The sequence below is a fragment of the Crinia signifera genome, chromosome 4 (assembly GCF_055691185.1).
Source record: "Crinia signifera chromosome 4, ASM5569118v1, whole genome shotgun sequence".
In the NCBI taxonomy this organism is placed as follows: domain Eukaryota; kingdom Metazoa; phylum Chordata; class Amphibia; order Anura; family Myobatrachidae; genus Crinia; species Crinia signifera.
Genome location: NC_139220.1, coordinates 112,811,644 through 112,838,054, shown reverse-complemented (window position 1 = coordinate 112,838,054; position 26,411 = coordinate 112,811,644). Strand labels below are relative to the sequence as shown.

The window sequence follows — 26,411 nt, the reverse complement described above, 5'->3', positions numbered from 1 at the left end:
CACTGCTGCCTCTCACACTTGTCTGACTGCTGCCACTGGTCCCTCTGCCACTGGTCCCTCTGCCACTGCTCCCTCTGCCACTGGTCCCTCTGCCACTGCTCCCTCTGCCACTGCTCCCTCTGCCACTCCTCACTCTGCCACTGCTCCCTCTGCCACTCCTCACTCTGCCACCAACACCTGTTCCTGAACGCACACTGCCACTGCTCCTCTCCATGCTCCTTACTTCCTATCAAAGAGTGAAAGGGCGCCAATGACCCTTTATATAGGGGGTGTGATGCATAATGGAGGGGACACAGGTGGGCCAATAGGTTGGGGGGTTCTTACTCATGCGGAGACAGTTTTGTATATCGCACTCCGGTTGGTCCAAAAATCGCACATGACCGGCGGAAGAATTCGCACTATTTTGTTACTTAAAAGCGCACCACTTCGCCGCAAATCGCACCTATTCGCACTTTTCAGCCTCCAAAACGCATCACATTAAATATGCGAATTATGACTGAAAAGTGCGATTTGTAAAAGTGCGATTTGCGGCGATGTGGTGCGCTAAAAAAACATGCGCATTTATGTGCAAGCATAGAATGTCACCCCATATGTCTACTTTATGTTTCCATCATTATTTCAACTTCCTTTTAATTTTTTTGGACACTAGGAGGCTTACAATATGAATAGCAAATTTTCAAATTTTCAAGAAAATTTCAAACACTGATTTTTTTAGGGACCAGTTCAGTTCTGATGTGACTTTGAGGGACTTGTATGTGAGACACCCCCATAAATGATGCCATTTCAAAAACTGCACCCCTCACAGTATTCAAAACAGCATTTTGGAAGTTTGTTAACCCTTTAGGTGTTTCACAGGAATTAAAACAAAGTGTAGGTGAAATTTCAAAATTTCATTTTTTTTGCAGATTTGCAATTTTAATACATTTTTCTAAGGAACACAGTACATTTTACTAGAGAAATGTGACTAAAAATTGATTCCCCCAATTCTTTTGTTTTCATAAATATCCTATATGTGGCCCTAGTGTGCACGTTGACCAAACCACAGGCTTCATAATAGAAGGAGCACCTACTTGATTTTGGAGCCTCCTTTTTATGAGATTATTTTTTAGGCACCATGTAGGTTTCTAGGCACCATAAGATGCTAAAAGTTAGGAACCCCCCCACAAGTGACCCCATTTTGCAAACTACACCCCTCAGGGAATTCATCTAGGGGTATAGTGTACATTTCAAACCCCCAGGGGTTTCACCAATTTTGATACAACTGGGCAGTGAAAATGAAAAATTACATTTTTTTACACAAAAATGCAGTTCTGGCTCCAAATTTGTCATTTTAACAAGGAATGAAGGAGAAAAAGCACCACAAAATCTGTGCCCCAATTTCTCCCGAGTATGGCAATGCCTCATATGTGACCAAAAAATACCAGTTGGGTGCATGGCAGGACTCAGAAGGGAAGGAGTGATTTTTGGATTTTGCAGCTCAGATTCTGGTGGAATGTTGGTGGGTGCTATGTCGCATTAGCAAGACCCCCAAAGCACCAATACAGTGGAACCCCCCCACAAGTGACCCCATTTTGCAAACTACACCCCTCAGGGAATTCATCTAGGGGTATAGTGTACATTTCAAACCCCCAGGGGTTTCACCAATTTTGATACAACTGGGCAGTGAAAATAAAAAATTACATTTTTTTACACAAAAATGCAGTTCTGGCTCCAAATTTGTCATTTTAACAAGGAATGAAGGAGAAAAAGCACCCCAAAATCTGTGCCCCAATTTCTCCCGAGTACGGCAATGCCTCACATGTGACCAAAAAATACCAGTTGGGTGCATGGCAGGACTCAGAAGGGAAGGAGTGATTTTTGGATTTTGCAGCTTAGATTCTGGTGGAATGTTGGTGGGTGCTATGTCGCATTAGCAAGACCCCCGAAGCACCAATACAGTGGAACCCCCCCACAAGTGACCCCATTTTGCAAACTACACCCCTCAGGGAATTCATCTAGGGGTATAGTGTACATTTCAAACCCCCAGGGGTTTCACCAATTTTGATACAACTGGGCTGTGCAACTGAAAAATTACATTTTTTACACAAAAATGCAGTTCTGGCTCAAAATTTTTCATTTTCACAAGGAATGAAGGAGACAAAGCACCCCAAAATCTGTGCCCCAATTTCTCCCGAGTATGGCAATGCCTCACATGTGACCAAAAAATACCAGTTGGGTGCATGGCAGGACTCAGAAGGGAAGGAGTGATTTTTGGTGGTGGAATGTTGGTGGGTGCTATGTCGCATTAGCAAGACCCCCAAAGCACCAATACAGTGGAACCCCCTCACAAGTGACCCCATTTTGCAAACTACACCCCTCAGGGAATTCATCTAGGGATATAGTGTACATTTCAAACCCCCAGGGGTTTCACCAATTTTGATACAACTGGGCAGTGAAAATGAAAAATTACATTTTTTTACACAAAAATGCAGTTCTGGCTCCAAATTTGTCATTTTCACAAGGAATGAAGGAGAAAAAGCACCGCAAAATCTGTGCCCCAATTTCTCCCGAGTACGGAAATGCCTCACATGTGACCAAAAAATACCAGTTGGGTGCATGGCAGGACTCAGAAGGGAAGGAGTGATTTTTGGATTTTGCAGCTCAGATTCTGGTGGAATGTTGGTGGGTGCTATGTCGCATTAGCAAGACCCCCGAAGCACCAATACAGTGGAACCCCCCACAAGTGACCCCATTTTGCAAACTACATCCCTCAGGGAATTCATCTAGGGGTATAGTGTACATTTCAAACCCCCAGGGGTTTCACCAATTTTGATACAACTGGGCAGTGAAAATGAAAAATTACATTTTTTACACAAAAATGCAGTTCTGGCTCCAAATTTGTCATTTTCACAAGGAATGAAGGAGACAAAGCACCCCAAAATCTGTGCCCCAATTTCTCCCGAGTATGGCAATGCCTCACATGTGACCAAAAAATACCAGTTGGGTGCATGGCAGGACTCAGAAGGGAAGGAGTAATTTTTGGATTTTGCAGCTCAGATTCTGGTGGAATGTTGGTGGGTGCTATGTCGCATTAGCAAGACCCCCAAAGCACCAATACAGTGGAACCCCCCCACAAGTGACCCCATTTTGCAAACTACACCCCTCAGGGAATTCATCTAGGGGTATAGTGTACATTTCAAACCCCCAGGGGTTTCACCAATTTTGATACAACTGGGCAGTGAAAATGAAAAATTACATTTTTTACACAAAAATGCAGTTCTGGCTCCAAATTTGTCATTTTCACAAGGAATGAAGGAGACAAAGCACCCCAAAATCTGTGCCCCAATTTCTCCCGAGTACGGCAATGCCTCACATGTGACCAAAAAATACCAGTTGGGTGCATGGCAGGACTCAGAAGGGAAGGAGTGATTTTTGGATTTTGCAGCTCAGATTCTGGTGGAATGTTGGTGGGTGCTATGTCGCATTAGCAAGACCCCCGAAGCACCAATACAGTGGAACCCCCCCACAAGTGACCCCATTTTGCAAACTACAACCCTCTGGGAATTCATCTAGGGGTATAATGTACATTTCAAACCCCCAGGGGTTTCACCAATTGTGGTACAACTGGGCAGTGAAAATGAAAAATTAAATTTTTTACACAAAAATGCAGTTCTGGCTCAAAATTTTTCATTTTCAGAAGGTATGAAGGAGAAAAAGCACCCCAAAATCTGTGCCCCAATTTCTCCCGAGTACGGTAATGCTTCATGTGTGACCAAAAAATGGCAGGACTCAGAAGGGAAGGAGTGATTTTTGGATTTTGCAGCTTAGATTCTGGTGGAATGTTGGTGGGTGCTATGTCGCATTAGCAAGACCCCCGAAGCACCAATACAGTGGAACCCCCCCACAAGTGACCCTATTTTGCAAACTACACCCCTCAGGGAATTCATCTAGGGGTATAGTGTACATTTCAAACCCCCAGGGGTTTCACCAATTTTGATACAACTGGGCTGTGCAACTGAAAAATTACATTTTTTACACAAAAATGCAGTTCTGGCTCAAAATTTTTCATTTTCACAAGGAATGAAGGAGACAAAGCACCCCAAAATCTGTGCCCCAATTTCTCCCGAGTATGGCAATGCCTCACATGTGACCAAAAAATACCAGTTGGGTGCATGGCAGGACTCAGAAGGGAAGGAGTGATTTTTGGTGGTGGAATGTTGGTGGGTGCTATGTCGCATTAGCAAGACCCCCAAAGCACCAATACAGTGGAACCCCCCCACAAGTGACCCCATTTTGCAAACTACACCCCTCAGGGAATTCATCTAGGGGTATAGTGTACATTTCAAACCCCCAGGGGTTTCACCAATTTTGATACAACTGGGCAGTGAAAATGAAAAATTACATTTTTTTACACAAAAATGCAGTTCTGGCTCAAATTTTTTCATTTTCATAAGGTATGAAGGAGAAAAAGCACCCCAAAATCTGTGCCCCAATTTCTCCCGAGTACGGCAATGCCTCACATGTGACCAAAAAATACCAGTTGGGTGCATGGCAGGACTCAGAAGGGAAGGAGTGATTTTTGGATTTTGCAGCTCAGATTCTGGTGGAATGTTGGTGGGTGCTATGTCGCATTAGCAAGACCCCCAAAGCACCAATACAGTGGAACCCCCCCACAAGTGACCCCATTTTGCAAACTACACCCCTCAGGGAATTCATCTAGGGGTATAGTGTACATTTCAAACCCCCAGGGGTTTCACCAATTTTGATACAACTGGGCAGTGAAAATAAAAAATTACATTTTTTTACACAAAAATGCAGTTCTGGCTCCAAATTTGTCATTTTAACAAGGAATGAAGGAGAAAAAGCACCCCAAAATCTGTGCCCCAATTTCTCCCGAGTACGGCAATGCCTCACATGTGACCAAAAAATACCAGTTGGGTGCATGGCAGGACTCAGAAGGGAAGGAGTGATTTTTGGATTTTGCAGCTTAGATTCTGGTGGAATGTTGGTGGGTGCTATGTCGCATTAGCAAGACCCCCGAAGCACCAATACAGTGGAACCCCCCCACAAGTGACCCTATTTTGCAAACTACACCCCTCAGGGAATTCATCTAGGGGTATAGTGTACATTTCAAACCCCCAGGGGTTTCACCAATTTTGATACAACTGGGCTGTGCAACTGAAAAATTAAATTTTTTACACAAAAATGCAGTTCTGGCTCAAAATTTTTCATTTTCACAAGGAATGATGGAGACAAAGCACCCCAAAATCTGTGCCCCAATTTCTCCCGAGTATGGCAATGCCTCACATGTGACCAAAAAATACCAGTTGGGTGCATGGCAGGACTCAGAAGGGAAGGAGTGATTTTTGGTGGTGGAATGTTGGTGGGTGCTATGTCGCATTAGCAAGACCCCCAAAGCACCAATACAGTGGAACCCCCCCACAAGTGACCCCATTTTGCAAACTACACCCCTCAGGGAATTCATCTAGGGGTATAGTGTACATTTCAAACCCCCAGGGGTTTCACCAATTTTGATACAACTGGGCAGTGAAAATGAAAAATTACATTTTTTACACAAAAATGCAGTTCTGGCTCCAAATTTGTCATTTTCACAAGGAATGAAGGAGACAAAGCACCCCAAAATCTGTGCCCCAATTTCTCCCGAGTATGGCAATGCCTCACATGTGACCAAAAAATACCAGTTGGGTGCATGGCAGGACTCAGAAGGGAAGGAGTAATTTTTGGATTTTGCAGCTCAGATTCTGGTGGAATGTTGGTGGGTGCTATGTCGCATTAGCAAGACCCCCAAAGCACCAATACAGTGGAACCCCCCCACAAGTGACCCCATTTTGCAAACTACACCCCTCAGGGAATTCATCTAGGGGTATAGTGTACATTTCAAACCCCCAGGGGTTTCACCAATTTTGATACAACTGGGCAGTGAAAATGAAAAATTACATTTTTTACACAAAAATGCAGTTCTGGCTCCAAATTTGTCATTTTCACAAGGAATGAAGGAGACAAAGCACCCCAAAATCTGTGCCCCAATTTCTCCCGAGTACGGCAATGCCTCACATGTGACCAAAAAATACCAGTTGGGTGCATGGCAGGACTCAGAAGGGAAGGAGTGATTTTTGGATTTTGCAGCTCAGATTCTGGTGGAATGTTGGTGGGTGCTATGTCGCATTAGCAAGACCCCCGAAGCACCAATACAGTGGAACCCCCCCACAAGTGACCCCATTTTGCAAACTACAACCCTCTGGGAATTCATCTAGGGGTATAATGTACATTTCAAACCCCCAGGGGTTTCACCAATTGTGGTACAACTGGGCAGTGAAAATGAAAAATTAAATTTTTTACACAAAAATGCAGTTCTGGCTCAAAATTTTTCATTTTCAGAAGGTATGAAGGAGAAAAAGCACCCCAAAATCTGTGCCCCAATTTCTCCCGAGTACGGTAATGCTTCATGTGTGACCAAAAAATGGCAGGACTCAGAAGGGAAGGAGTGATTTTTGGATTTTGCAGCTTAGATTCTGGTGGAATGTTGGTGGGTGCTATGTCGCATTAGCAAGACCCCCGAAGCACCAATACAGTGGAACCCCCCCACAAGTGACCCTATTTTGCAAACTACACCCCTCAGGGAATTCATCTAGGGGTATAGTGTACATTTCAAACCCCCAGGGGTTTCACCAATTTTGATACAACTGGGCTGTGCAACTGAAAAATTACATTTTTTACACAAAAATGCAGTTCTGGCTCAAAATTTTTCATTTTCACAAGGAATGAAGGAGACAAAGCACCCCAAAATCTGTGCCCCAATTTCTCCCGAGTATGGCAATGCCTCACATGTGACCAAAAAATACCAGTTGGGTGCATGGCAGGACTCAGAAGGGAAGGAGTGATTTTTGGTGGTGGAATGTTGGTGGGTGCTATGTCGCATTAGCAAGACCCCCAAAGCACCAATACAGTGGAACCCCCCCACAAGTGACCCCATTTTGCAAACTACACCCCTCAGGGAATTCATCTAGGGGTATAGTGTACATTTCAAACCCCCAGGGGTTTCACCAATTTTGATACAACTGGGCAGTGAAAATGAAAAATTACATTTTTTTACACAAAAATGCAGTTCTGGCTCAAATTTTTTCATTTTCATAAGGTATGAAGGAGAAAAAGCACCCCAAAATCTGTGCCCCAATTTCTCCCGAGTACGGCAATGCCTCACATGTGACCAAAAAATACCAGTTGGGTGCATGGCAGGACTCAGAAGGGAAGGAGTGATTTTTGGATTTTGCAGCTCAGATTCTGGTGGAATGTTGGTGGGTGCTATGTCGCATTAGCAAGACCCCCAAAGCACCAATACAGTGGAACCCCCCCACAAGTGACCCCATTTTGCAAACTACACCCCTCAGGGAATTCATCTAGGGGTATAGTGTACATTTCAAACCCCCAGGGGTTTCACCAATTTTGATACAACTGGGCAGTGAAAATAAAAAATTACATTTTTTTACACAAAAATGCAGTTCTGGCTCCAAATTTGTCATTTTAACAAGGAATGAAGGAGAAAAAGCACCCCAAAATCTGTGCCCCAATTTCTCCCGAGTACGGCAATGCCTCACATGTGACCAAAAAATACCAGTTGGGTGCATGGCAGGACTCAGAAGGGAAGGAGTGATTTTTGGATTTTGCAGCTTAGATTCTGGTGGAATGTTGGTGGGTGCTATGTCGCATTAGCAAGACCCCCGAAGCACCAATACAGTGGAACCCCCCCACAAGTGACCCTATTTTGCAAACTACACCCCTCAGGGAATTCATCTAGGGGTATAGTGTACATTTCAAACCCCCAGGGGTTTCACCAATTTTGATACAACTGGGCTGTGCAACTGAAAAATTAAATTTTTTACACAAAAATGCAGTTCTGGCTCAAAATTTTTCATTTTCACAAGGAATGATGGAGACAAAGCACCCCAAAATCTGTGCCCCAATTTCTCCCGAGTATGGCAATGCCTCACATGTGACCAAAAAATACCAGTTGGGTGCATGGCAGGACTCAGAAGGGAAGGAGTGATTTTTGGTGGTGGAATGTTGGTGGGTGCTATGTCGCATTAGCAAGACCCCCAAAGCACCAATACAGTGGAACCCCCCCACAAGTGACCCCATTTTGCAAACTACACCCCTCAGGGAATTCATCTAGGGGTATAGTGTACATTTCAAACCTCCAGGGGTTTCACCAATTTTGATACAACTGGGCAGTGAAAATGAAAAATTACATTTTTTTACACAAAAATGCAGTTCTGGCTCCAAATTTGTCATTTTCACAAGGAATGAAGGAGAAAAAGCACCCCAAAATCTGTGCCCCAATTTCTCCCGAGTATGGCAATGCCTCACATGTGACCAAAAAATACCAGTTGGGTGCATGGCAGGACTCAGAAGGGAAGGAGTGATTTTTGGATTTTGCAGCTCAGATTCTGGTGGAATGTTGGTGGGTGCTATGTCGCATTAGCAAGACCCCCAAAGCACCAATACAGTGGAACCCCCCCACAAGTGACCCCATTTTGCAAACTACACCCCTCAGGGAATTCATCTAGGGGTATAGTGTACATTTCAAACCCCCAGGGGTTTCACCAATTTTGATACAACTGGGCTGTGCAACTGAAAAATTACATTTTTTACACAAAAATGCAGTTCTGGCTCAAAATGTTTCATTTTCACAAGGAATGAAGGAGACAAAGCACCCCAAAATCTGTGCCCCAATTTCTCCCGAGTATGGCAATGCCTCACATGTGACCAAAAAATACCAGTTGGGTGCATGGCAGGACTCAGAAGGGAAGGAGTAATTTTTGGATTTTGCAGCTCAGATTCTGGTGGAATGTTGGTGGGTGCTATGTCGCATTAGCAAGACCCCCAAAGCACCAATACAGTGGAACCCCCCCACAAGTGACCCCATTTTGCAAACTACACCCCTCAGGGAATTCATCTAGGGGTATAGTGTACATTTCAAACCCCCAGGGGTTTCACCAATTTTGATACAACTGGGCAGTGAAAATGAAAAATTACATTTTTTACACAAAAATGCAGTTCTGGCTCCAAATTTGTCATTTTCACAAGGAATGAAGGAGACAAAGCACCCCAAAATCTGTGCCCCAATTTCTCCCGAGTACGGCAATGCCTCACATGTGACCAAAAAATACCAGTTGGGTGCATGGCAGGACTCAGAAGGGAAGGAGTGATTTTTGGATTTTGCAGCTCAGATTCTGGTGGAATGTTGGTGGGTGCTATGTCGCATTAGCAAGACCCCCGAAGCACCAATACAGTGGAACCCCCCCACAAGTGACCCCATTTTGCAAACTACAACCCTCTGGGAATTCATCTAGGGGTATAATGTACATTTCAAACCCCCAGGGGTTTCACCAATTGTGGTACAACTGGGCAGTGAAAATGAAAAATTAAATTTTTTACACAAAAATGCAGTTCTGGCTCAAAATTTTTCATTTTCAGAAGGTATGAAGGAGAAAAAGCACCCCAAAATCTGTGCCCCAATTTCTCCCGAGTACGGTAATGCTTCATGTGTGACCAAAAAATGGCAGGACTCAGAAGGGAAGGAGTGATTTTTGGATTTTGCAGCTTAGATTCTGGTGGAATGTTGGTGGGTGCTATGTCGCATTAGCAAGACCCCCGAAGCACCAATACAGTGGAACCCCCCCACAAGTGACCCTATTTTGCAAACTACACCCCTCAGGGAATTCATCTAGGGGTATAGTGTACATTTCAAACCCCCAGGGGTTTCACCAATTTTGATACAACTGGGCTGTGCAACTGAAAAATTACATTTTTTACACAAAAATGCAGTTCTGGCTCAAAATTTTTCATTTTCACAAGGAATGAAGGAGACAAAGCACCCCAAAATCTGTGCCCCAATTTCTCCCGAGTATGGCAATGCCTCACATGTGACCAAAAAATACCAGTTGGGTGCATGGCAGGACTCAGAAGGGAAGGAGTGATTTTTGGTGGTGGAATGTTGGTGGGTGCTATGTCGCATTAGCAAGACCCCCAAAGCACCAATACAGTGGAACCCCCCCACAAGTGACCCCATTTTGCAAACTACACCCCTCAGGGAATTCATCTAGGGGTATAGTGTACATTTCAAACCCCCAGGGGTTTCACCAATTTTGATACAACTGGGCAGTGAAAATGAAAAATTACATTTTTTTACACAAAAATGCAGTTCTGGCTCAAATTTTTTCATTTTCATAAGGTATGAAGGAGAAAAAGCACCCCAAAATCTGTGCCCCAATTTCTCCCGAGTACGGCAATGCCTCACATGTGACCAAAAAATACCAGTTGGGTGCATGGCAGGACTCAGAAGGGAAGGAGTGATTTTTGGATTTTGCAGCTCAGATTCTGGTGGAATGTTGGTGGGTGCTATGTCGCATTAGCAAGACCCCCAAAGCACCAATACAGTGGAACCCCCCCACAAGTGACCCCATTTTGCAAACTACACCCCTCAGGGAATTCATCTAGGGGTATAGTGTACATTTCAAACCCCCAGGGGTTTCACCAATTTTGATACAACTGGGCAGTGAAAATAAAAAATTACATTTTTTTACACAAAAATGCAGTTCTGGCTCCAAATTTGTCATTTTAACAAGGAATGAAGGAGAAAAAGCACCCCAAAATCTGTGCCCCAATTTCTCCCGAGTACGGCAATGCCTCACATGTGACCAAAAAATACCAGTTGGGTGCATGGCAGGACTCAGAAGGGAAGGAGTGATTTTTGGATTTTGCAGCTTAGATTCTGGTGGAATGTTGGTGGGTGCTATGTCGCATTAGCAAGACCCCCGAAGCACCAATACAGTGGAACCCCCCCACAAGTGACCCTATTTTGCAAACTACACCCCTCAGGGAATTCATCTAGGGGTATAGTGTACATTTCAAACCCCCAGGGGTTTCACCAATTTTGATACAACTGGGCTGTGCAACTGAAAAATTAAATTTTTTACACAAAAATGCAGTTCTGGCTCAAAATTTTTCATTTTCACAAGGAATGATGGAGACAAAGCACCCCAAAATCTGTGCCCCAATTTCTCCCGAGTATGGCAATGCCTCACATGTGACCAAAAAATACCAGTTGGGTGCATGGCAGGACTCAGAAGGGAAGGAGTGATTTTTGGTGGTGGAATGTTGGTGGGTGCTATGTCGCATTAGCAAGACCCCCAAAGCACCAATACAGTGGAACCCCCCCACAAGTGACCCCATTTTGCAAACTACACCCCTCAGGGAATTCATCTAGGGGTATAGTGTACATTTCAAACCCCCAGGGGTTTCACCAATTTTGATACAACTGGGCAGTGAAAATGAAAAATTACATTTTTTTACACAAAAATGCAGTTCTGGCTCCAAATTTGTCATTTTCACAAGGAATGAAGGAGAAAAAGCACCCCAAAATCTGTGCCCCAATTTCTCCCGAGTATGGCAATGCCTCACATGTGACCAAAAAATACCAGTTGGGTGCATGGCAGGACTCAGAAGGGAAGGAGTGATTTTTGGATTTTGCAGCTCAGATTCTGGTGGAATGTTGGTGGGTGCTATGTCGCATTAGCAAGACCCCCAAAGCACCAATACAGTGGAACCCCCCCACAAGTGACCCCATTTTGCAAACTACACCCCTCAGGGAATTCATCTAGGGGTATAGTGTACATTTCAAACCCCCAGGGGTTTCACCAATTTTGATACAACTGGGCTGTGCAACTGAAAAATTACATTTTTTACACAAAAATGCAGTTCTGGCTCAAAATGTTTCATTTTCACAAGGAATGAAGGAGACAAAGCACCCCAAAATCTGTGCCCCAATTTCTCCCGAGTATGGCAATGCCTCACATGTGACCAAAAAATACCAGTTGGGTGCATGGCAGGACTCAGAAGGGAAGGAGTGATTTTTGGATTTTGCAGCTCAGATTCTGGTGGAATGTTGGTGGGTGCTATGTCGCATTAGCAAGACCCCCAAAGCACCAATACAGTGGAACCCCCCCACAAGTGACCCCATTTTGCAAACTACACCCCTCAGGGAATTCATCTAGGGGTATAGTGTACATTTCAAACCCCCAGGGGTTTCACCAATTTTGATACAACTGGGCAGTGAAAATGAAAAATTACATTTTTTACACAAAAATGCAGTTCTGGCTCCAAATTTGTCATTTTCACAAGGAATGAAGGAGACAAAGCACCCCAAAATCTGTGCCCCAATTTCTCCCGAGTACGGCAATGCCTCACATGTGACCAAAAAATACCAGTTGGGTGCATGGTAGGACTCAGAAGGGAAGGAGTGATTTTTGGATTTTGCAGCTCAGATTCTGGTGGAATGTTGGTGGGTGCTATGTCGCATTAGCAAGACCCCCGAAGCACCAATACAGTGGAACCCCCCCACAAGTGACCCCATTTTGCAAACTACACCCCTCTGGGAATTCATCTAGGGGTATAATGTACATTTCAAACCCCCAGGGGTTTCACCAATTGTGGTACAACTGGGCAGTGAAAATGAAAAATTAAATTTTTTACACAAAAATGCAGTTCTGGCTCAAAATTTTTCATTTTCAGAAGGTATGAAGGAGAAAAAGCACCCCAAAATCTGTGCCCCAATTTCTCCCGAGTACGGTAATGCTTCATGTGTGACCAAAAAATGGCAGGACTCAGAAGGGAAGGAGTGATATTTGGATTTTGCAGCTCAGATTCTGGTGGAATTTTGGTGGGTGCTATGTCGCATTAGCAAGACCCCCGAAGCACCAATACAGTGGAACCCCCCCACAAGTGACCCCATTTTGCAAACTACACCCCTCAGGGAATTCATCTAGGGGTATAGTGTACATTTCAAACCCCCAGGGGTTTCACCAATTTTGATACAACTGGGCTGTGCAACTGAAAAATTACATTTTTTACACAAAAATGCAGTTCTGGCTCAAAATTTTTCATTTTCACAAGGAATGAAGGAGACAAAGCACCCCAAAATCTGTGCCCCAATTTCTCCCGAGTATGGCAATGCCTCACATGTGACCAAAAAATACCAGTTGGGTGCATGGCAGGACTCAGAAGGGAAGGAGTGATTTTTGGTGGTGGAATGTTGGTGGGTGCTATGTCGCATTAGCAAGACCCCCAAAGCACCAATACAGTGGAACCCCCCCACAAGTGACCCCATTTTGCAAACTACACCCCTCAGGGAATTCATCTAGGGGTATAGTGTACATTTCAAACCCCCAGGGGTTTCACCAATTTTGATACAACTGGGCAGTGAAAATGAAAAATTACATTTTTTTACACAAAAATGCAGTTCTGGCTCAAATTTTTTCATTTTCATAAGGTATGAAGGAGAAAAAGCACCCCAAAATCTGTGCCCCAATTTCTCCCGAGTACGGCAATGCCTCACATGTGACCAAAAAATACCAGTTGGGTGCATGGCAGGACTCAGAAGGGAAGGAGTGATTTTGGGATTTTGCGGCTCAGATTCTGGTGGAATGAATGGTGGGTGCTATGTGGCATTAGCAAGACCCCCGAAGCACGGTGAAATGATGAACCTAAAAATCCATAGATGTGTGGTATATTTTAAAACACTCCTTTATACATAGGCCGGGTTTGTCGGGGCAAGTGTCACACTGGAAAATAGTTTGCTTTCTTATTCCCTTTTTATAGCAAACTTTGCACCTTTTTTGTGTCCTGCCCTTTTTTCCAGTGGAGGGGATTTCATCAGGAAAATGCTGCCCTGGTACAATACGGGGGCCAGTACTAGAAGTACTGGGGCCCTCTGCCTGCTGGTTCCCAAATATTAGGCCCTTTATGACTTCCTCTTGAAAGTGCATAAATGTCCCCCTCTGGCTGGTAGAACGGAATAGCACGTAAGCGTTATACAGTGCCATCTGGATGATATACACGGCCAGCTTCTTGTACCAGATTTTTGTTTTCCGCAGGGCACTGTACGGCTTCAGTACCTGATCTGAAAGATCCACTCCGCCCATGTACCTATTGTAATCCAGGATACAATTAGGTTTTGAGGTGTGGGTACTGGTACCTCGTACAGGGACGGAGGTGGTACTGTCTCCGTGAATTGTTGTCAGTATAAGGACATCCCTCTTGTCCTTATATTTGACAAACAACATATTTTCGGTGCATATTCCCCTGCTTTCACCCCTTCTCATTACTTGGGCAATGTGCGTTTTTGGGAGGCCTCTTTGGTTCTTGCGCACAGTACCGCAAGCTGCTGTACCTCTTGAACCAAGGGTCTTAAACAGGGGGATGCTGGTGTAAAAGTTATCCACATAGAGGTGATAACCTTTATCCAGGAAGGGGTGCACTAAATCCCAGACAATTTTTCCACTAACACCTACGAGGGAGGGGGGGCATTCTGGCGGTTCAATTCTTGAATCCTTCCCTTCATATACCCTAAACCTGTGGGTGTACCCTGAGGTGCTTTCACACAGCTTATACATTTTTATGCCATACCTTGCCCTCTTACTGGGAAGGTACTGGCGGAATTTAACCCTTCCTTTAAAATGTATAAGGGACTCGTCTATGCAAATGAATTTATCTGGGATGTACATCTCTTCAAATTTGGCACTGAAGTGATCAATGACCGGCCTGACTGAATAGCCGGTCAAAGGTGGGATCATCTCTGGGTGGGCACTGTGCATTATCGTTGTAATGCAAAAATTTAAGGATTAACTCAAAACGATTCCGGGTCATGGCCATACGGTAAAGTGGGGTGCTGTACAGAACATCTGTACTCCAATATTGCCTAATTTCTGGCTTTTTTACTATGCCCATATGAAACACCAGACCCCAAAACGTCATCATCTCTACTGCATCTACAGGGGTCCACCTAGCAAATGATGACGTGGGGTTTTGAGCAATAAACTGCTGGGCATATAAATTAGTTTGGTCCACCATTAAATTTATAAAATCATCAGAGAAAAATAATTTGAAAAAGTCAATTTCTCTGAGACCTGTGGAATCAAATTGGATTCCTGGGATGGCCAAAAACTCAGGAACCTGGGGCTCAAAATTGTCTGGTGGTGGGGTCCATACGAGATCAATTATTGGGGGGGGGGGGTCTCAGCTGCTCTACGGGGGCGTCTTTGAGGGGGTCCCTCATCACTAGAGGAGGAAGAGGAGCTTAAGATGAATCCTTCAAATTCCCCGCTTGCCTCACTGGCTGTGTCAGAGTCAGAGGCAAGCATGGCATATGCCTCCTCCGCTGAATACATTCTTCTGGATGACTGGGATGACATTTGGGATGACATTTGGGATGACATTTGGGATGCCATTTTTATTTTTGTGTTTCTGGTAGTGAAATGTTTCAACACGTGTATAGTGTAGGGGGGGTACAAACTTTATTTCAACCAGGGGGGTATGTAGTGTGTAGTGTGTATGTAGTGCAGAAAAAAAAAATACTTTATACAGGAATTTGATTCCAATAAAAAAAAAAAAAATTGATGGGGTTAAAAAAAAAAATTGAAGGGGTTAAAAAAAAAAAAAAAAAAAGGTCCTGCGCCAAAAATTGAGCACAGATGTTGGTCAGCAACGTCCGTCACTGAACAGCGCTCAAAGGCAACAGGAATTTGATCAAAAAAAAAAAAAAATAGATCAACCCTGTGCCGAAAAAGCTGATCAGTGATGTACGTCACTGATCAGCGCACAGTGGCCACAGATCACCCACAAAATCACAGTGTGTGTAAAAAAAAAATTAAAAAAAGACCCCACAGCACCCTCAAAAAAAAAAAAAGGTGATCACTGATGCGACACTGATTACCAGTGAGGGGCAGCAGGTGCACAACCTTTGGTGCAACTGACAGTGCAACTGGCAGCAACTGACAGGTATATATATATAAAAAAAAAAAAAACCTCTGCACCCCCAAAAAGTTGCTGATCACCTCAGATATAGTGATCAGCACAAAAGGCGGGGGCAGCAGACACAAAATATAGCACTCTCTATCACTCTCTGTCACTATCTCTCTCTATCTCTCTATCTCTCACTATCTATCACTCTATGACACTGCAGCAGCAGCACTGACAGTTATATATATGAAAAATAACCCCTGCACCCCCAAAAAGTTGCTGGGGGTGCACAAAAGGGGGGCAGCAGACACAAAATATAGCAGTCTCTATCACTCTCTGTCACTATCTCTCTCTATATCTCTATCTCTCACTATCTATCACTCTATGACACTGCAGCAGCAGCACTGACAGGTATATATATATAAAAAAAAACCTGCGCCCCCAAAAAGTTGCTGATCAGTTAATTTATACTGATCAGCACAAAAGGGGGGGCAGCAGTCAGTTATATAAAAAATATATAGCACAATCTGTCACTATCTCTCTATCTCTCTCTATCTCTCTCTATCTCTCTCTATCTCTCTATCTATAACTCTCTATCTATAACTCGATGACACTGCAGCAGCACAACACAGCACAACACAGCACAGGAAGTCACAAGAAGTAGCAAGATCCAGGCAGTGATCAGGTAAGTATTTTGCAAGGTTCAGGTCAGTATACTGCGGCAGCTAGGCACGGTGACCGCACTGCACGCAATTCCAGACCGCAATGGCGTCTGCAGTGCAGTCACCGTTAGTTTAAATCCCCCTCCATGGCTGTGATTGGTTCGTCGGTCCGACGAACCAATCACGGCCTTTGGGGGCGGGCGGGGTGAGGTGGGGTGACACCAGTGTCACCCTTACACCCCGCGGTGATTGGTGCTGTACTTTACAGCACCAATCACCTCCGATCCCTGTGTCACCGGCGAACGTTATTCGCCGGTGACACAGAAAACGCTGTGAATGGCTGTTCACACTGAACAGCCAATCACAGCGATCGCCGACGGGGGGCGGCATCGCAGCCCCCCCTGGGCATGCAGGGACATGTCTGCTGTCAGGGACAGCAGACATGTTTAAACTGTCACCGCGTCTATAGACGCGGTGGCAGTTAAATGGCATGACGTACATTTATGCCATGTGTCGGGAAGTACTTCCCGACCATGACGTAAATGTACGTCAAATGTCGGGAAGGGGTTAATAATTGGAATCACAGTTATCCGACTAGTGTATGTGAACCACTGTGGACAAATCCAGTTGACAATAAGCAATAAAGTATACCCTGTATCGGAAGCGGCAGTGGCACTGTATGTTAGGCCGGTAAAATTATTATGGGACATGAAAGGAGAGTGTACTTGCAAAATTGCACCTATGCAGTATTCCCCCCCTATCCACCCCCACTAAAGTACTGTAAAACATAGGATTGTAGCATGGCGCCTCACTGTCTTCACAACATATGTACTGTATATTTTAAACTAGCAAAGTACTGTAAATGTCTACTTGTAAATGTGTGTTTGTTATCTAGTACAACCAATCGGTAGTTAACTTATGCTGAATAACATCGGAAAAAAAAAAGTACTAGATATGTCTGTGTAAATGTCTCTAACTGTTTTAAAATTAATAAAAATTCAATGTTAAAAAAAAACAGCCAAAGCTGTGATGTGTCAGCCAGATCTGCCGACGTATCAAATGTTGGTGAAAAGAAAATTGTTATTTTTAGGGATTTTTAAATTATCGCACAAATCTTCACATACCCTCCGACATGACCCATTGCATTCGGTACACAATGCTCTGTTCCTGGACGTCCCTGGTAATGTATAATTGTCATCACTTGTGTTGAAACACCCTTCTCGTCAATTACCTAGTTCCACACAGGTGCTGGCAATAATACATTAGCAGAGCATTGTGTACCGAATGCAATGGGTCATGTTGGAGGGTATGTCTTCAGCCACAACTAAACAGCACCAATATATCAATAACCGTGATGGTGTATACACTTGCGCTGTCTTAATACAGTCGATTCTGTCTGTCTTCCTCTCAATAGTTGAGTAGCTCCATCAATGGAGGTTCACATAGACATACACGAACAGAGACAAGGGAGAAAAGGTCAGTGATTAAAATCAGCGAATCAATGGTGAACCGGGGTATCACCCCTTTAAACTGACCTGCCTGCCGAACCCTATACGCACATTAAGGTTTCTTTACACCGTTATCTGGTCCCTTGCTCCCAAATAAATTGAGCTCACCTTATTGCTGGGCCCTATGTTCCTGGAAAGGTTTATTTTCCGGTCAATGTCCCACTAGTCAATATGGAGTGGGGGTTGAATCAGGTACAATCCCAAAAATATTTTATTCAAAACATGGAGGGGGAAATTTACTAAGATGTGTATTCTACTTCACATGTGATGTTATTATCAGCAACCAATCAGATCCTGTCTGCTATCTTCTAGAGGGTGCTAAATAAATAAGAAGCAGATTCTGATTGGTTGCCCATAGCAACATCACATGTGAAGTAGAATACACATCTTGGTAAATTTCCCCCGGAGGGTTCACAATCTCCAAAACAGTCATGCAATGAAATGGACAAGATAAAACTATAAAAAAAATCCAATAAAAAGATGGTCTGCATACCACTGGGGTCCAAAGGAAACAATCCTGCACCTCAACTAATCTGGGTTTAGAGAGGAGGATGTGTGCCAACAAGATGGAAAATGGCACTGAATCCCCAGGGTAGTAAGACACTATTCCTCCCCACTAACGCGTTTCGGGTCTCACAATAGGCCTTTTTCAAGGTCCAAAATATCGTTTTCTGGATAGCTGAATATTCTTACCAACAGTTACCTGTGAAATATCTCTAATAATCCTTTGGGTATGGGTCATAGAGTTGGCAGTAAGAAGGGCAACAATCAATAGGTCAACCACCATTGGTCGGCAAGTCATAGGTCCACGCATGAAAAAGTTCGACATGCCGTAGTTCGACATGGTCAAAAGGTCGACACAACCAATAGGTCAACATGGAAAAGGTCAACATGAGTTTTTCACATTTTTTGGGGTGTTTATGTCACCATTTGTTGACATGGACACCAAATAAGTGTAGCTGTCTCTGCTTTACAGTTGGGCTGTGATTTCAGTTCACTAACTTTCTTCTTTTGTAACTGTATTTTATTGCCCTTCTGCCTGTGTCCTCCATAGATTTTTTTAAATGTTCCAATTCCATGGAAGAAACACCAAATGTGTCCATACAAAATAAATTCTGTGTTCTACTCCCAGGACAGAAAACTGATTATTACACGTAACTCTTCAAGCTCAACAATTATATGCAATTAGATTGAGACATAACTAGAAAACCCTTTGCCCAAACAACAGTAATTGAAAGGGGTGAATGCAAACAGGGATGCCATCAGGGGGGTGCTGTGGTTACAGCTATCCTGGGCCCTACCTCAGACAGAGAGGGAAGGGCCCTGGCCACTCATTCTGCCCACACCCCCCCAGGGCCGGTGCAAGGCACCGGAGCGCCCCAGGCGAGTCGGGGTGGGGGCGCCCCGGTGCCGGGGGGGGGGGTGGTACCTGTTGAAAAAACTTGCGTCCCTGCAGTCCGGGACCGGTCAGGGATGTCCGTGCCGCAGGGGTACCTGCGGCGCCGTCATGTGTATAAAGCTGGCTATATATATATATCTATATATATATATATATATATATATATATATATATATAAAAACATACATAATGTACATACACACACACAGGATTAGATTACATACTGTAGCATTTATAAGGAAAACTGCTGCAATTTCTGTTCTACAAATGTATGATTTCTCAGCTTGTCTCCCTCTGGTGGTTTAAGTCTTCAGCATATTTTTCACTTATGTTTTCCTATTTGTACTGGTACAGTGTTTATAAAAGAAGGCATTGCAATTAAAATGACTTTGTACACAGCTTTTGGCATATATGTTACAAGTTTGATAGAAATGTGACATCCAGTCCCAGTGGAGACAACACCTGAGTAGTGGTACTGTATATTAAACGTCATTATCACTTGTAAACATATTTTGGAAAATTCCCAGAAATGGGGTCTTGCAAGGATTATGTTTAATGATTATGTTTATGACTTGTATAATTGATTAGCAATGGTTGTCCTTGGTTGAGTTTCACCAGTGCATATCTTTATGTTCTTTAGTTACATTGCTTAAATAAGCTTTCCTAATTCTTAAACAAATATTAAGTTTGTATTTCCATGTTAACTGTTCTAAATTGACTATGGATAACAGTCACGCTACATTAGAGTTGTGGAATTCTCAGTGACCAAACTTGGCAGTATATTATCTAATGACTTCTTAGCTCTATCTATTATATTCACTCTGTTTAGATCCATCAACATTTCCTTCATTACTTAAACTATAGCGTCTTCTTACCACAGTGTCCTCTTATCACAGTGTCCTCTTACCACAGCATCCTGTTACCACAGTGCCCTCCTACTACAGTAAAGGGCCTACACATGGGGATATTTTGCTGAGCAATCTGAGCAATGTAGGATGCTCATCAAGATCGCTCAGCACACAGCGCTGCACAGCGATGTGTCAGTGCTGTGTGATCTGTCAGGGTCAGTGTTCTCTAGTGAGATTCGAACACTGGCCCTGACCGGTGATGTAACTAGATTTATCCTGCATGCTGGATATTATTTGCTGGGTGATAGTGACGTGCGGGGCCACACATCACTACACACTAAGCAATGGCCCCTACACACTAAGCAATGTAGGGGCATTTTCTAAGCAATCTAGTGAGATCACTTTGAGAATGTCCTGAAATCGCTATGGGCCTTATTCTAGTTCTCTCTTTCTGACAAAATCCTTCTTAGATGGACAAAACCATGTGCACTGCAGGGGGGCAGATGTAAAATGTGCAGAGAGAATTAGATTTGGGTGAGTTATATTGGGCGAAATTTAACAGGGGGCAATTTTTTGGTATGTTTAAAAATCGCACAAAATCACACTTTGTAAAATCAAATTTTTTGGCTGATTTTCGCATATTTAATGAGATGCGAATTCACTGCAAAATAGTGCGATATAATGCGATATAGTGCGATTTTTAGTCATGAAAATGTGCGATTTTCAGTCATGAAAGTCGCACATGACATTCAGTCCCCCCCGGCCAAAGCATTCATCCCCCTAACTGGTCAGCATGGGCAGGGATTCTGGGGAAGTGGGGACCCCTTAAAGAAGGGGTCCCCTCTCCAGAACTTAGCTGCCCATGCTGAGGTCCGGGGCTGTCCTTGATGCCCCTGGGCGTGGGACCTATCTACGGGCTTAAGATAGGTAAGTATCAGTATGTGTGGGCTTTGGATGTATTAAAGTTTTATTTTTAATGGGTGTCAGTGTGTTTATTTAACTATTTCTTTTACTGTGGAACTACAAGTGCCAGCGTGCCCTTTAATGCCCCGCATGCTGGGACTCGTGGTTCTCCAAGTTCTAGCATGCGGGGGAGGCTTGATGGGACTCATAGTCCACGGTATAAGAGAATAGTTTTTCATCTATTTTTTTTACACAGAATCAGCTCGATGCTCACAGCCCAGGGGCAACGAGGACAGCCCCGTGCTTCAGCATGGGCAGGTAAGTTCTGAAGGGGGGGGACCCTTCTTTGGGGGGGTCCCCAATTCCCCAGGATCCCTGCCCATGCTGACCGGTCAGAGGGCTGAATGCTTTGGTCGGGGGGACTTCTATAAAAAGTCTCCCCCCGGCTGTGGCATTACCCTGCTGGCTGGTTTTGGGAACCAGGACCAACCCTTGAGCCTGGTGCTGGTTTTGCAAAATCCAGGGGACCCCTACTTGTTCTGCCCCGTGATTTTATGAAACCAGGAGCCCGGGGCTGGTTATGCTCTGGAGGGGGGACACCACGACGTTTTTTTTTTTTTTCACTTTTTTGTTTTAACTCCTTTTTTTTACACCGAACCATGCACAGATCTCAATGATCTGTGCATGTTTCTGACAAACTCGCCAGTCAGAACCTGGTCTATTTATTTTGCGATTTTTAGTAACCTTTACAAAAAAATCGCCTACCATTAAATAGCCGATTTGTATACTTTTTAATGGGAAAACATCTGGATGCGATTTTTAGTTTATCTAAGAACCGCACCTTTAAAATGTGCGAATTTGCAGGGAAAAAAGGCGATTTTTTCCGAAAATCGCACCCTATAAAATATGCGATTTTCGGAAAATGTCTGAAAATGGCTGTTTTTACGGGAAAAAAAAAAAAAAACGCACCCTATTAAATTTTGCCCTTTGTTTCTGTGCAGGGTATACAGCATTAATCTACTGCATGCTTGCCTCTGACTGCTAGGTAGACAGTGATAGGTAGTGGTGATATTTCCTATGGATACACTCCTCTAATTTTATATTGTAGCAATTTAAGTGGGTTCTGTTACTAAATGTTGTCTCTGACATATACAGTTTGCTTCTGACGAACCCTTTGGCTTTGACATGTCATGAACAAGTGGCCACTGGCTGCTAGTTAAACATGCATATATGTGGACTGAATCACCAAACTAAGCACTAAATGCATAATTACAGCCTGTGTGACATTTTGTTATAAAATATATGAATTAGGTATTTATTGTATTGGCAAGTAGAATATTGCTGGTTAAAAAATACCTCTAAATTCTATACAAAACACACATACATACATACATACATACACAGACACACACATACATACATACATACATACATACATACACGCATACAGACAGACAGACAAACAGACACATACATACATACATACATACATACATACTGTACATACATACACAGACACACACATACATACATACATACATACATACATACACACACGCATACAGACAGACAGACAGACAAACCGACACATACATACATACATACATACACACATACATACATAAATACACACATACATACATACATACATACATACAGAGAGACAGACAGACACACACACACACACATACATACATACATACATACATACATACATACATACATACATACACACAGACACACATACAGACATTTTTTTTGTCAATGATTTTTCGGTACTTGTTTCCTAGCACGGCCACAATCGTGGGGATCGTGTACCTTTAAGTTAAGGTACACGATCCCCACGATGGACCCGATTTCCTTTGAAATCAGGTCCATTTTGCCGGCAAAGGTACAAAATCGGGGGCATCGCGTCGGTCGGGACCATTAACATTGGTCCCGACGCGACCGACGCGATGCCCCCGATTTTGCCATAGGCTTCAATGTTAAAATATTTTTTAACATTGAAATCGTGAGCATCGCGTCGGTCTTGTGCCATTATAATGGCACAAGATGAGATGGACTTGATTAAGTCCATCTCACATTGAAAAAAATGTGAAAAATGTGAAATGGGCCAATATGACCCATTTCACATTATATATGGCCTCGTCGTCACCCCACGATAGACGCCAACCCGAAGCGTGGCGGGCGCAGCGAGCGCAGCGAGCCTGCGAGGGGCGGCGGTGCGCGTCCTCCGACCTTTTCATTCCCCTACTATCCACGTCGGCGTGGAGTTGAGAATATATAGTGTGGCGAGCGCAGCGAGCTACCGAGCCCGAAGCGTGGCGAGGGGACGCGTATACCTGTGAAGTTATACGCGTCCCCTCGCGGGCTCGCCGAGCTCGCCACGCTTCGGGTTGGCGTCTATCGTGGGGTGGGGTTTACGTAGTAAAATTTGGGGGTCTAGGGAATATTTTACACTGAATCCAATGTAAAATCGGGTCCCAGGGACCCGATTTACATTTGATTAAATCAAAAAATCAGGTCGGTCGCGTCGATCGCATTGCATGCGACCAAATCGCATGTGATGCGATCGACGCGATTTTTCCGACACGACCACCCCGATGTAAATCGGTGTGGCCGTGCTAGGAAACAAGTACCGGTTTTTCTTTGAGGTAGGAAATTACAACACCAGGACAAAATCAACACAAGCACAAAGAGCAAACACAAACTACACACAAATGCATAACCGCAGTACTGTTAGGTAGCTTACCTGTGCTGTGGTCATTCACCATCCTTTGTCTAAGCTTCATACTAATTTTTATCAAATTCCATGAAAATATGAATGGTGTTTTCTCTTGTGCTGTATGGCATAACTGACTGAAGTTGATTTTATGTATAATTTATCCCGCCAAATGCGACTGGAATTTACTAATCCAGTCCATGTCTTACAGAATTTTTCCATGTCTTACAGAATTGATTTTCTAGACACTATACTAGGTCTTATTTCTTCTTGGGTAGCTATAGTCCCTGGGGTTAGTCATGCTGAAGTGTGTGTGTATCTATGTGTGTCAAACCGCGCTCCAATGGGCGCCATCTAGTGTCCGCTGGTGCATCATGGAGGTGAGGAGCAGCATAAGGCTTTTATTATATAGGATTTATTTTTGTTGTTCAAATGTGTCATCCTTTTAGAGCTCTTGGTCAATTTAGTTTGTTTGCAGTGTATATTTGAATTATATGCAGCTTGCATGCAGTGCCCCCTTTAGATGATGTAACTTTATAGAAGTCTATGGGTATCTATTTGCATTCGAATCGGATCCCTCCCAGCAACCCCCGCCCACATGTATTACTCTGTGCATTCGCAAAAGGACTTCTAGGTCCTAAACCCGGAAGTCTTGAATCACAAAGGTTAGCTCTTACCAGCAGACCTGTCCTTTGCAATTTTCTTCAAGCAAACAGCATTAATAAACACCATTATGCTTTCTACAAGTGGATCAATGCATCACATGCAAAATGCAATTCATCATGCATCCCACCCCTGGTCTGTGGAATTCAGTGGGCGTTCCTGTGAGGTAAAAGGTGGGTGGCTAAGCAGACATACTGTAGGAGTGTCGCTCTAAAGATGCACAACCCCTCCCACAGAAGGTCATTGTCAGAGGTAGAAACCGCACCTGCCATACAAGTTACCAGTTTTATGGTTCATCTATAGATAAGATGTTATAGTACGTAGTCCAGGTATAATGAAACCATGACAGAGCATAAGATGCAGATGCGGCTGCTGCAAAAGATGCAGCCAAGGACCTTTGAGTCAGGCCCTTTTGCTGCTGAATAGTGTGTATAGGCAACCCATGGTGTCTGGATGTATTGATTTGTATAATGCTGTTTATGGTTCCTGCACTGCCAGTGTTTTTGGCTCCCTGGTCCTAGAGATAGCATAAGGCTTTCAGGTCCTTGGCAAAAGTACCTTGACATGTAATGTTGTACTGTAATAACTGTGTATATGTCATGATTGTAGATTGCTTTACAAATGTATTTCATCTGTAGGAAATTAATCAATGTAAGTTACAAATCTATGTGCCTGAAAAGTCATTTTCCATCTTATAAGATAATGTTGATGTTCTAATTAGTACTGACTCAGTACATGTCACATACAATATTAATAAATAAATAAGGGATCTGTTTTTCAGATATCTGTAGACATACTGCATCCTTATCCATTGGCTTCTCAGGCCACCAAGAGTCACTTGCACACCTACGACTTGCCTTGTTAGATCACAGAAGCTGTCCAAAAGAAGATGACCCCACCGGAACAGACAATGCCTGGAACAATGCGATTTTGCTGCACTCTGGAAGGAGTGTAAAAGAATGTAGGACTATAGAAGGTACTGTATGCAGACTCTTCCATGCCTTGGATTCTTAATGTACACTATTTACAAGGAGTATTATATGTATTGGCAGAGTTTTTGGGGAGTAACGAACAAGATAAAAACATCCACATTCCCATTTAACGCAGTGCATGTTGTATCCAGGTATGCTGTTCATCCCAGGCATACAGGACCTGGTTTACAGCATTTTGCAGCATTAGCTATGCATTTCATACCACATTTATCAACTTTACATGTTCACATGTGTATTATTTTATTCAGTTTATCTTGGGGTACTTATATATAGGGTGCGTGGTCTTTGGGGAGAACCAGCTACATCAAATCAGACCAATGACGGTGCCAACCACTAGTTAGCAGGAACTGGCCCCAAGGGGAACAGGGTAAAATATATTTAAAGCATTTATAAAGAGAACACATTGATCAGCCTTTGTATCTGCATTTACAGTGAGCTTATGGCTGCTGCAGAACTCATATAAACTGCCTGCCACAATATGTTTGCACATAAACTGTTGAATTAGTGAACTGAATCTTTGTGAATATTCATGCTTATTTCCATGAATAATATGCATGCCAATCTAAATCAGCACCAGAGAGTATTGGAATGTGCAGGTTGATGTATCTAAAGCCCCGTACACAGTATAGGATCCCAGCGGAGGACCCGGCATCAGCAAGTGTCGATGCCATGGGAGGGAGGCGGGATTAGCGTGCAGCATAGCTCTCGTTATTGATTTGCTCCCTCATCTTTACATGCACAGGTGATGGAGGGGATTGTACACTGCGATATAATGAACGATATTGCTCATTATATTGCCTGGTGTGTACAAAGCTTAAGTCTGACCTGTAATTCCTCTTGGCAATATAGAGTAGTGAATACCTTTGGATGCCACAGTGTAAATGCACCAATTCAACTAGATGTAAGTTGTAATGTAATG

General features: G+C 43.6%; 1 protein-coding gene across 1 annotated transcript in view; it reads left to right on the top strand.

Moving 5' to 3' along the window:
* Positions 1 to 21,099: 21,099 nt before the first annotated feature.
* The window catches only part of LOC146072965 (uncharacterized), an 85,910-nt gene continuing 80,598 nt past the window's right edge, over positions 21,100 to 26,411 (top strand). The window contains exons 1-2 of the mRNA XM_083180138.1: positions 21,100 to 21,139; positions 21,372 to 21,433. Of these exons, the coding sequence (XP_083036264.1) occupies positions 21,100 to 21,139; positions 21,372 to 21,433 (102 nt within the window). The remainder of the gene's footprint in view (positions 21,140 to 21,371; positions 21,434 to 26,411) is intronic.